This window comes from Ranitomeya variabilis, chromosome 1 (genome assembly GCF_051348905.1).
Source record: "Ranitomeya variabilis isolate aRanVar5 chromosome 1, aRanVar5.hap1, whole genome shotgun sequence".
Classification (NCBI taxonomy): Eukaryota; Metazoa; Chordata; class Amphibia; order Anura; family Dendrobatidae; genus Ranitomeya; species Ranitomeya variabilis.
Genome location: NC_135232.1, coordinates 314,512,105 through 314,524,148, shown reverse-complemented (window position 1 = coordinate 314,524,148; position 12,044 = coordinate 314,512,105). Strand labels below are relative to the sequence as shown.

Below are 12,044 nucleotides of genomic sequence, written 5' to 3'. Positions count from 1 at the left end.
TAACGACATGTTTTAAAGATATCACACAGTGTTACTTAAATGAACTACAAACTATTTTTGCAATTAGGCTTCCTTAAAACTTTTGCAGTTTGCCCTCTATAGCCTCTGTGTTGCACTGTCTATTCCTGGCTGCCAAAAAGTTAAAAAGTAGTCAATCAGCATAGAATGACTGTTCAAGCCAAGTATAAGCACCCAGTGCACCTTTGGCATAGCTGAAAAAGTTCAGTACACCTTCCCACCTAATTATTTTCCATCTATCTCCACTCTTCTCTGGCTCAATAAAACCAAAGCGGTCAATGAAAATATAAAAATATAGCGGGGTAGGGGACGTACAATTCATCAGTCGGCTCTGATAGTTAGCTAGTAACTATTACCTGTCTATTTCTGAGTTCCTATGTGGCGATTAATGACCTTAATATATCAAACTTAAGGTAAACTTTGTGGTCACACGTCAGCAGAGAGGAGCTCAGAAAAATATATTTAAATTTACAAACGAAGCGACTATTGGATTCTCTGTTAACTAACTAGACATCAAGCAGTATGTAGGGAAATAAAGAGCACGTAAAGCAAAACGGTGCAAAGGTGTTAAAACCAAATTGTAACATTTTTTTGCCAAAAATGCATGCATTTCAGCAAAATGATGTATGTTTTCCCCACTAATAGTATACATGAAAATAAGAAACTGTGTAACATATCTCATCAGAGATATCAGCTTCTTTCTCCTCTGAACGTACGCATTCTCAAACTTAACAAATCACTGGTAAAATCTGTATTTAGTGAATACAGATTTTCCCATTACTGGTTCAGGATATGACAATTGGTGCTCAAAGTTCTATGGAGAACGGTACCTTGCTTCAGGAGAACTTGCAGCAGAAAGTCTATATCTGTCTCTAGATCCTCCTTTTACCAAATGCCATCTCAACAATTGTAAAACCTATCATCTTTACAGAATACAGATTTCACACTTGAATTGAGAGTGACAGATCAGTCTGGGAGAAGAAAGAAGCAGATTTCTCTGATGAGATATATTACAAATAGTGTTGAGCATTCCGATACCGCAAGTATCGGGTATCGGCCGATACTTGCGGGTATCGGAATTCCGATACCGAGATCCGATACTTTTGTGGTATCGGGTATCGGTATCGAAACAACATTAATGTGTAAAAGAAAGAATTAAAATAAAAAATATTGCTATACTCACCTCTCCGACGCAGCCTGCACCTTACCGAGGGAACCGGCAGCGTTCTTTGCTTAAAATGCGCGCTTCTCCTTCCTTCCGTGACGTCACGGCTTCTGATTGGTCGCGTGCCGCCCATGTGGCCGCGACGCAACCAATCACAGCAAGCCGTGACGTAATTTTAGGTCCTTCAGTATTTTAAAATTACGTTCCGGCGTTGTGATTGGTCGCATCGCGGTCACATGGGCGACGCGACCAATCACAAGCCGTGACGTCACGGGAGGCAGGAGACGCGCGCATTTTAAAATGCGCGCGTGTCCAGCCTCCCGTGACGTCACGGCTTGTGATTGGTCGCGTCGCCCATGTGACCGCGACGCGACCAATCACAACGCCGGAACGTAATTTTAAAATCCTGAAGGACCTGAAATTACGTCACGGCTTGCTGTGATTGGTCGCGTCGCGGCCACATGGGCGGCGCGCGACCAATCACAAGCCGGGACTTCACGTAAGGAAGTTAAAGCGTGAATTTTAAGCAAACAACGCTGCCGGTTCCCTCGGTAAGGTGCAGGCTGCGTCGGAGAGGTGAGTATAGCAATATTTTTTATTTTAATTCTTTATTTTACACATTAATATGGTTCCCAGGGCCTGAAGGAGAGTTTCCTCTCCTTCAGACCCTGGGAACCATCAGGAATACCGTCCGATACATGAGTCCCATTGACTTGTATTGGTATCGGGTATCGGTATCGGATTAGTTCCGATACTTTGCCGGTATCGGCCGATACTTTCCGATACCGATACTTTCAAGTATCGGACGGTATCGCTCAACACTAATTACAAAGCTTCTTATTTTCATGTGTACTAATGATTTATGATATAAAAATTTAGAGGGAACCTGTCACGTAAAAAACTATCTACCGATATGAGGTTAATCTGCAGGTTAATAGTTCTGAACCTGCTCGGCGCCGGCACAGAGTGACTTGCTGCTGAGAGGAAATTAATATTATCCGTGCTGGTAGCATTCGGGTTTTAGTTACCGCTCTGTGTATAAAGAGTGACAGCTCTAACGGTGTCCCCATCACTGACTGACATCCGGTCCTAATGATGATCGAGCTGTCAGTCAGTGCCGGGGTGCGGTTACAGCTGCCGCTCTCTATAAACAGAGCAGTGACAACCTGTGCTGCCCCTGTGACTGAAACCTGAAAACTACGGGGAGGAATAAAGTTCATTTCTTCCAGCCAGTGGAACTCCAAGTGCCGATGCCGGGCAAATTCTGAACGCTATTAACCTGCAGATTAACCCCATATCTGCAGGTTATTAGCATTTTGTCATGTGACAGGCTCCCTTTAACCCCTCTCCGACATCGGGCATAATAGTACGCCAATGTCGGACTCCCTCCCTTTGATGCTCCAGCGCTGAGCCCACATCTTTTCCAGCTCGCATCAGCTGTTTTGCATTTTATTTGGAACTCAAGGTCCCAGAGTCTGGAGGAAGAGTGGAGAGGCACACAATCCAAGCTGCTTGAGGTCTAGTGTGAAGTTTCCACAATCAGTGATGGTTTGGGGAGCCATGCCATCTGCTGGTGTAGGTCCACTGTGTTTTATCAACACCAAAGTTACTGATGCAGTAACTGATGAAAAAGGAGCCACGACCAAGTATTGAGTGGCATTTACTGAACATACATTTCAGTAGTCCACATTTCGGATTTTTAAATTTTTCAAACTGGTGTTATAAAGTATTCTAATTTACTGAGATAATGATTCTTGGGTTTTCATTGTCTATAAGCCATAATCACCAACATTAATAGAAATAAACACTGGAAATAGATCACTCTGTAATGATTACCGTATTTTCTGGTGTATAAGACGACTGGGCGTATAAGACGACCCCCAACTTTTCCATATAAAATATGGAATTTGGGATATGCCCGCTGTATAAGACGGGGGTCATCTTATACGCCCAGTCATCTTATACGGCGTGTGGTTCCCAGGGTCTGAAGGAGATGAGACTCTCCTTCAGGCCCTGGGATCCATATTCATGTTAAAAATAAAGAATAAAAATAAAAAATATGTATATACTCACCCCTCCGAGAAGCCTGGCTGTCACCGCTGCAGGCGTCTGCCTCCGTTCCTAAGAATTGCAGAGCGTGAAGGACCTTCAATGACGCCGCAGTCCTGTGATTGGTCCGTGACCGCTCATGTGACCGGTCACCTGACCGTGACGTCATCGAAGGTCCTTCACGCTCTGCAATTCTTAGGAACGGAGGCAGACGCTTGCAGCGGTGACAGCCAGGCTTCTCGGAGGGGTGAGTATATCCATATTTTTTATTTTTATTCTTTATTTTTTACATGAATATGGATCCCAGGGCCTGAAGGAGAGTTTCCTCTCCTTCAGACCCTGGGAACATCCAGGATCGCTCCCTGCACACGCCGTACCTGGCGTATAAGACGACCCCCGACTTTTGGGACAATTTTTAGGGGTTAAAAAGTCGTCTTATACGCCGGAAAATACGGTATATATAATATACGAGTTTCACTTTTTCTATTGAAAAACCTGAAATAAATTAACTTTTTGATGACATTCTAGCACCTGTAGTAAAAAAAAAAAAACCTTTTTCAGTACACAATATGGTAAAACCAATGGTGTTGTTCAAAAGTACAACTCGTCCTGCAAAAAACAAGCCCTCACATGGCCATTTTGACCATAAAAACAAACAAACAAAAAAAAAAGGTTATGGCTCTGGGAAGAAGGGAATCAAAAAATGAAAATGCAAAACCAAAAATACCTCAGGTCGTTAAGGGGTTAAACAACAGTTACTCTTTATATAAAGAATTTTGCCTTTAGTGTTCCAAGAATATGCTCTACAGGGGCGCAATTAAACAGTCGTGAAGGCAGTAATGCAGTTGAAGGTACAGTATTATGAGATCATCATGTTCCTGCTTAAAATCAAAATCCCTTCTTTGAGGGGGGAGCCACTGCACTGCAAGGAGGACAGCCTGCTTAGGTATATGCGTTTGCTCTAGCACTACAACAATCATCCTTGCCTATTAAACACCTAAACTAGAGCTTTACCTGTAAATACCGTCAGTTCCCCATTCCGGTGGCCTTTAAGGAGCTTGTTCAGTTCCTGAAATCGTGTCCATTTCACCCCCGCAACCTGCTCTATATTCTCCAGCTGGCTAAACACATCACTCCTCAGCTGGCGGAATGAAATGATGGACTTGTGGCTGGCCGGAAGAGAAGCCTTGAGGAGTTTATTTAGGTTGAACCCAAGAGTTAACGCTTTCAGCGGGCTCGGCTGCTTATCCCCGGGCCGTATAAGAGAGCACCTCTTGATGCTTAGTTTCCGAGAGAACAATTTAGAGGCTTCCCAAGCACGCAGGTCATCACCAAGCCACAGGGTGATGCGCTTAAACTGCTCCAGATATGGCAAAAGAACAGGGGGCAAACAATTTATTCCACGTGGCAAAGATACGGTGGTTACCCCCGTGGCTTGGTGTACAGCTAGACTATCCAGTTCCTGGCTAGTGATCACCACCTCGGTGTCCTTCTTGCCCATTACTGTAATGCCAAATAGGTTATGGTAATGAGAAGGCCCGGGGTAAACCGTCTCCACGTAACTGACTACATCACCCTGACACATGGCGGACAATAACTTTAACCCTTTCATGGCGAGATCTCGTGGGTTGTACCACGGGAACACTAGACTTTTGGTAGGCTGGAAACACTTCACCCCGAACTTCTTCAGGGTAGTGTTGGTTATTTTCGAGATGTTAAACATGGCTTTAATCAGTTGTGCATCCTCGTCCTCCAGATCGTGGAGCCACACCGCCTTATTCCAGATCCGGCTGATCTCCATGCCGGTCAGCTGCCTCTCCCCATCCTCACGGTCGCTGTCCTCCATGTAGCTGGCCATGGTGTCAGGGCTGAGGAAGGAGCAGCCCTCCTTGAGGAGCAGGTGCATGCTGTCCTTGAAGTCCTCCCAGGTGCCCTCCAGCAGGGTGTCCTTGCACAGGAACCTCCCGGTAGTCTTGTCAATGAACAGCAGGTTGTCCTTGTTCGGGGAGAAGGGGCTGGGGACGTGCAGGCAGCTGTAGCCATCATGGAAGGAGATGTTGCCGTCTCGGAGATACTGGCGGATCTCGGTGACAGTCACGGGGGCCATGGAGCCATCAAGCATGGAGATGAGGTCCTTCTTGAAATGTCTGCGGGAAAACACAGCGGAGGCGACGCCATGCTTCAGCCGAGCTTGTGGAGGGAGCCTTAGCCTGTGCACGGCACCTCGCAGCACGGTGCTCAGCCACATGTCTGCCCGCATCAGGGCGCCCCCACATTATCCCAGACTCTGAGCAATGCCCGTGCGTGCACAGCACAGGACCAGCCGCATGGAGCTGCGCGGCGCCATCATGACAGCTTTCATATGAAAAACATTGGCGCCCTGACGTCACTTCCGGTGTAATGCCCCAGGCTGGGAGGTCAGCGGAAGTACGGGGGCCTATTACTGCTGTCTCCGCTACTGCCTGATAGTGTTTTGTGTTACCAGAGGTGACTTGGTAGATGCCTGCTTGAGGTTTCTACAGGCATTGCCGTGGTCACGTGGTGGGGGCCTTAGTACAGCGTGCGGGACACACACGTGTGGAGTTCCGGAGAGGACTGCGGCCATAAGTAGTGATGGGGGGACTGGAAAAGAAAAAGGTAGAGTCAGATACTGTGTGTGTGGGATATTGTATGTGTGCAGGCCGGGCTGGGCTGTGACCACCCTGTACTAGGGATATAGCTGGACACCGGTCTCTGTGCACACATGGCGGCGCCCAGCCACTTCTGTTCTAAATTGATGAGGAGAGACCAAGCTGATGTGTTGTTTGCACTGATGTCGTCAGCCTGGGGTCCCTGTGTATTGGTCACGTGCCGTGTAATGTGGGGGCTGCTGACATGCGGGGTGGTCACACATCTGGGTGATGAAGCGGTGAAGGACGTCATGATGACATAGATCTATGGGAGATGGCATCATATTCCGCAGCGCTTCACAGACGTCATCCCGGTCCCTATGGGGGCGCCCACCCTAAATCCCACATCTGTATGTGCCGGGAGTGTGGGACCCGAGTGCTGCGGAGTGAGATCCGCAGAGCCATTACGCCCCGAGCACTCCTCCTGTGTCTAAGGGAAGTGACATATTGTAAAATAAGCAAATCTCACACTGCTTTTCTTAGGACTCTGCAATATTTCTCCTAGAAATGTATCTTTAGGCTATGTGCCCATGTTGCGGATTTTTCCGCACAGTTTTTGAAAAATCTGCAGGTAAAATGCAGATTTACCACGTTTTTGTGCGGATTTTGCCTGCTTTTTTACACCTGTGGATTCCTATTGAGGAGCAGGTGTAAAACGCTGTGGAATCCACACAAAGAATTGACATGCTGCGGAATAAACAACACTATGTTTCCGCATGGTATTTTCCACATCATGGGCACTCCGGATTTGGTTTTCCATAGGTTTACAGGGTACTGTAAACCGCATGGAAAACTGCTGCGAATGCACAACGTGTGCACATACCCTTAAGTGACATGGGGTCAGGCGTTACCATTCTCCTTGTCAGATGTCCCTGCACAATGACTCTTTAGTCCTGGTTTCCAGTATCATTTTTTGTCTCTTTCAGTATGAGAGTGGGTCAGCCACTAACTACATCACAAGAAATAAGGCTCGAAAGAAGCTGCAGCTGAGCCTGCCAGATTTCAGGTAAAATGCTCTCTTGTTATCGTTGGTTATAAAGGATTGATTGGACTGCGCTCACTTGTGAGGGAGGCCGGAGACATTACATCTGTATGGTTCTTGCATGCACCAGCAGCAGTTATCACCAACTGTCCTGTTCCAATGAATAGGACAGGTGCACAATACCTGATGCTTCAAGCAGATATGACGTCACCGGCCCCCTCCTGGTGCAGCAGTGTGAAGAGCAAAATTAATCCTTTTTGTGAAAGTGTCTCACACTGTGAGATTTCTACACTAGGGAGGTTATTTACCACATAGAAACAGACTAGATTTATCATATAGAAACTGGAAGAGGCAAAGAGTGGCACAGATGCCCTCACCAAGATTACATGTTACTTATACTAAGTTAAGAAAAAATAAAATCATAATTATTTATGGTTGTTTTAAAATCCCCTCCACACTGTCGGTTCACGTTCCGGTGCAGCGATGGTGGTTTGTGTCAGTGGTTTAAACATCATCATAAACTGACATGCCTATAGATTTTCCTTTGGCCGTCACATCCTGTACATCACTCACCAATCTTGCACAAGGAACCTGTAGATTCGGGACAGTGGCAGCTCAGCAGCAATATTTAAGTCCTGTTACCACTCCCATAGAATGTAAGTCCGCAAGGACAGGGTCCTCTCCCCTCTGTACCAGTGTGTCACTGTAAACCTGTTTACTGTAAATGATATCTATAACTCTGTATGTAACCCCTTTCTCATGTACAGCACCATGGAATTAATGGTGCTATATAAATAAATAATAATAATAATAATAAAATAAAAGATCAGATTGGAAGGGGGAGAATTTAGTGAGAATAAAAGAATGGCTGTTTTTCTAGTGTTTTTCCATTATGTTAGACCCTTCCACAAATAGAAATACCAGTCTAATTTCCTTATCACACACATAGGCATTTGAAGTTGTGTGTGGCAGGAAATGGTAGTTCCTCAAGTAAGCAAACTAAAGAACAGAAAACTAAAAAATATAAAAATTTCTGCCACCTTTAAGTAGCGCTACACTCTATGTAGCCTATCATTTGTGTGACAAATGCGAGTAAGCATCCAATCCCAGTGTGTGGTTTGTAGTGTGGGAACACTTTCACAGCACAATTTTTTATATTGCGGCAAAAAAACATGACATCTATAAACCAGTAAGATATGCTCATTCTTCTTCATTTAGACGTCTCTGCATCTTAAAAGGAATCTATCCTCATGAACCCAGACACAAGAAGAAAGTGAACAAGGGGTCTACAGCGCCCCGGACCTTCTATCTGTTGAAGGATATTAAGTTTCTACTGCATGAACCTATTGTGAGGAAGTTCAGAGAGTACAAGGTACGTTTTCTAATATGCTGGCCAGTTTATTATAAATTGTAGACATGTGCTGGAAACAGTCTTAGAAATTACTTAGAAGTATATTGTCATTAGCAGATAGGCACCATGACTTAATTCAGAAAGCGCCAGTCTCTTGTGATTGGATGCAGCAGTGATAAATGCTGTCAACATGACATTACCGCTGCAGCCAAAGCTCGGGACAGGAGCAGCAGCAGAGAACCAGTTCTGGACCTGGGGAGGGTGAGGGCTATCTGATTTTGTTATTTTACATAACTGCAGTCCTTGGGGAGTACTTCATAAAAAAATTAGCAAACTCCTTTTAAAATGTTAAATTGCTCCTTTTACTTTCAGGTATTTGTGCGTCGGCTGCGTAAAGCCTATGGGAAAAAGGAATGGGATTCAGTAGACCGAATTAGAGATAACAAACCTACATACAAGCTTGACCACATCATCAAGGAGAGGTATGATCATTTCCAGATTGTACTGCCTGATATATTTAAGAAAGTTTTCCAGCAAATGGCATTCATTATCTCTCCTGCAAGGGAGGTGATGGCTGGGAGCTTATGATCATTAGGATGGAGTCCTTAGTCTCCTTTCTTCATCAGTGTGTTGGAGGTTTATTGGAGCGGATTGGCATTCCAAAGAATGATATAAAATCTGCGGCATTTGTCAATTTTCACTTTAAAGCTTATGTACATACTGCAAAAATATTATACATAGTTCTGGCACAGCAGTTTTTCCAGATGAGTTTTAAAAGGAACCTGTCATCACATCTATTTTCCCTGAACCCTGGGCAGCATAGATCGGGCACTGGCTGCGTGATTGCTGCCAAATATGTAAACGTAGTTTGAAAAGCCAGCTGGGACATTTGTGTTTCTTCTGACTGGTGGCCGGTCATCATCTGGCTTCTCGCATCCCCTTCCAGAGGACTGACTGGTCTCTTTCTGTGTAAGGTAGGTACATGGGGAGAGATCGGGCAGTCCATAGGATCAGGCAGGGAAAAACCGAGACACATTTCCTCGCTGGCTTTTCAAACTTTTTTGACTTTTGTATGCAAATGTGTGTTAACTATCTGCTTATTTATCTTCATTTGGTGTGAAGGGGGAATTGGAATCCTTTTACTAGTTTTGCAGTTATGGTCTCAATTGTCCTTGTTTTCAAATTAAAATGTAATGATTTTAGCTTTTGAGAGAATACTGTGCTGTATCCTTTTATTATCCCACAATATGTTTGCTTTTATTGTGTGTAAGCCTCCTTCAGCCCACATTACAGCTGTTGAGTCCAATGCTATATGGAACTGAGCACAATGTTTTTACTATATTTGCAGATACCCAACCTTTATTGATGCTCTCCGTGACCTGGATGATGCTCTTTCCATGAGCTTTCTTTTTTCTACCTTTCGGCGTACTGGAAAGTGTCATGTTCAGACCATTCAACTTTGCCGTCGCCTTAGTGTAGAATTCCTTAATTACGTAGTTGCTTGTCGTTCTCTACGCAAGGTGAGCCAATTGTCAACACTTTTCAACAGCTGGAGTTGTTGGATTTGCTATATGTATATATATGACTAATAGGTCTCAGTAAAAACCCCATTAGTTTTGCGCTAAGTGGCACTGAGGTATCTCATGGCATCTGTTGCCCCCTTTCCCCATGTATTCCCTACAGAATTGCTGGTTGCTGCAAAATGAGTCCAAATCTTCAGCTATCCTCCACCATGCTTGATAGTTGGTATGTCTGTCTATTCGGTATGCTGTGTTTTGTTTTCAGCATGTGTGGTGCAGTTTGGTCTTGTCTGTCAAAAGGACATTGTTCCATAAGTTGTGCTTTTTTGTTAAGATGTAACTTTGCAAACTTTATCCGTGCTGTCATGTTCTTTTTAGCAAGAGGCTTTTTCCTGGCCGCCCTTCCAACCAAGCTGTTGACTGAGTTTATTTCTCGTTGTGTCCTTGTGGATTTTAACATTTAAAGGGAACCTGACAGCTGAGGCAGGCGGCATTTATCAGACACTGGCTGTATGATTTCAGCCAGGTATGTTTGATTCTGAAACACTGGGGCATTTCAAAGAAAAACATATTTTAAAAGACACCCACTGTCAATAACGGACATGTTTTTAACTATACATGTAAACAGGGAGAGACCTGGCACTCCAGGGAAGTGGGCAGGGCAAAGCAGTTGAGGACCAGCTTTTCTGATCAGTCACAGTGTGGCTTGGTCCTCCTGCCCCCTACACCGATTTTTTTCTTTTTATGCGCAAGTTTTGCTTAAGGGAAGTGAGTGTACATTGACCAAATGGCAGCCGCTGATTGGCTGCAGGGCTCACATAGCATAACGATAACATGCATTTCCTGGGGGCGTGACCTGTTGGTGGGTCTTGGGGACTGGAGATGAGAAACACTGCTTTAGAGCTTCCAGGGCCAGCTATCCCCATCTGTGGCATACACAGAGGAGAGCTAACGACAAGCTTTGGAAGCTGATAGTCCATTGATGTACAAGGCCAGGTGACCAGAGGGTCATAACCTGGCTTCACCGAACATCTTCATGGAGCCAGGTGACCGGTAGGTCCCATTCCTGGCTTTCCCAAACGTATCCATGGGTTGAGTGCTGGTCACTGGAGCAGATCTGTATTCTTTCTGCTGGGGCCATTGTCCCCTAAGCTGGCATCCTATAGAATGTCAAATCTGTGTCCCTCGTGATGGAGCCATGATGCACTGGCTACTATTCTGTAGAGTGCTCCTGGGTGTGGTTTTGTAAAGTCTTCAATTCTTTGGATCTCTTGTTACATAGGCATAGCCCCTTTTTATATTTCACAACTGTTTCCTTCAAGCTATCATCCAGAGGTCAAGAGGAAGGGGTTATCTCTCGCTACTCCCCTGCTTCTCCCCTCTGCAAATCCCTCCACTGGCTCCCAATTCCCCAACGAATCCATTTCAAACTACTAACACTGATCTACAAAGCCATCCACAACCTGTCCCCTCCCTATATCTCTGAACTAATCTCCCAATATCTTCCCTCACGCAATCTTCGATCCTCCCAAGACCACCTACTCTCCTCCGCACTTATTTGTTCCTCACACAACCGCCTCCAAGATTTCTCCCGAATATCCCCCATCCTCTGGAATTCCACGCCTCAACACATCCGATTATCCACCACCCTCGGATCCTTCAGACGGAACCTGAAAACCCATCTCTTCAGAAAAGCCTACAGCCTGCAATAACCATTCTGCCGCCTCACCAAGCGCCCGTGCTGCCGCCTCACCAAGCGCCCGTGCTGCCGCCTCACCAAGCGCCCGTGCTGCCGCCTCACCACCACCAGAGCTGTCGCATCCCCGACCTTCTGTCTCTTCCCCAGTATCCTGTAGAATGTAAGTCCGCAAGGACAGGGTCCTCTCCCCTCTGTACCAGTCTGTCATCATAAATTTGTGTACTGTAAATGATATAACCCTGTATGTAACCCCTTTCTCATGTACAGCACCATGGAATTAATGGTGCTATAAAAATAATAATAATAATTCCAGGAGACCTGTCACCAACATCATTGAAATGACGGTATAGGAGATGAATATATGTTTGCATTTTACAGGAAGAATTACTTTTTTTTAAAAATGTGTTGTCCAGTTAATGGATAACCCCTTTGAATACCCCTTTTCATGTTATGGTATCATATTGTACCAAAGTGTTCTTGTTACACACTGCTAAGATCATTGTCTTATAAAAGTCACTTGTTTTGAGAGCTTGCTGGATTAGGATTTTTTTTTAATATCTAGAGTAGATATCTGGTACATGTTTCTCCTCT

General features: G+C 45.0%; 2 protein-coding genes across 3 annotated transcripts in view; one reads left to right on the top strand and one right to left on the bottom strand.

Annotated features, from left to right (window-relative positions):
• TWNK (twinkle mtDNA helicase) overlaps positions 1–5,624 on the bottom strand; it is a 31,411-nt gene extending 25,787 nt beyond the window's left edge. The window contains exon 1 of the mRNA XM_077297236.1: positions 4,247–5,624. Within this exon, the coding sequence (XP_077153351.1) occupies positions 4,247–5,492 (1,246 nt within the window). The 5' untranslated portion in view covers positions 5,493–5,624. The remainder of the gene's footprint in view (positions 1–4,246) is intronic.
• A 2-nt stretch (positions 5,625–5,626) lies between these two features.
• The window catches only part of PES1 (pescadillo ribosomal biogenesis factor 1), a 39,229-nt gene continuing 32,811 nt past the window's right edge, over positions 5,627–12,044 (top strand). The window contains exons 1-5 of one of the 2 annotated variants that reach the window (XM_077297250.1): positions 5,627–5,869; positions 6,828–6,907; positions 8,102–8,255; positions 8,607–8,716; positions 9,583–9,754. In XM_077297250.1, coding sequence (XP_077153365.1) covers positions 5,846–5,869; positions 6,828–6,907; positions 8,102–8,255; positions 8,607–8,716; positions 9,583–9,754 — 540 coding nt within the window. In that variant the 5' untranslated portion in view covers positions 5,627–5,845. The remainder of the gene's footprint in view (positions 5,870–6,827; positions 6,908–8,101; positions 8,256–8,606; positions 8,717–9,582; positions 9,755–12,044) is intronic. The other variant, XM_077297258.1, reaches the window with a different exon arrangement.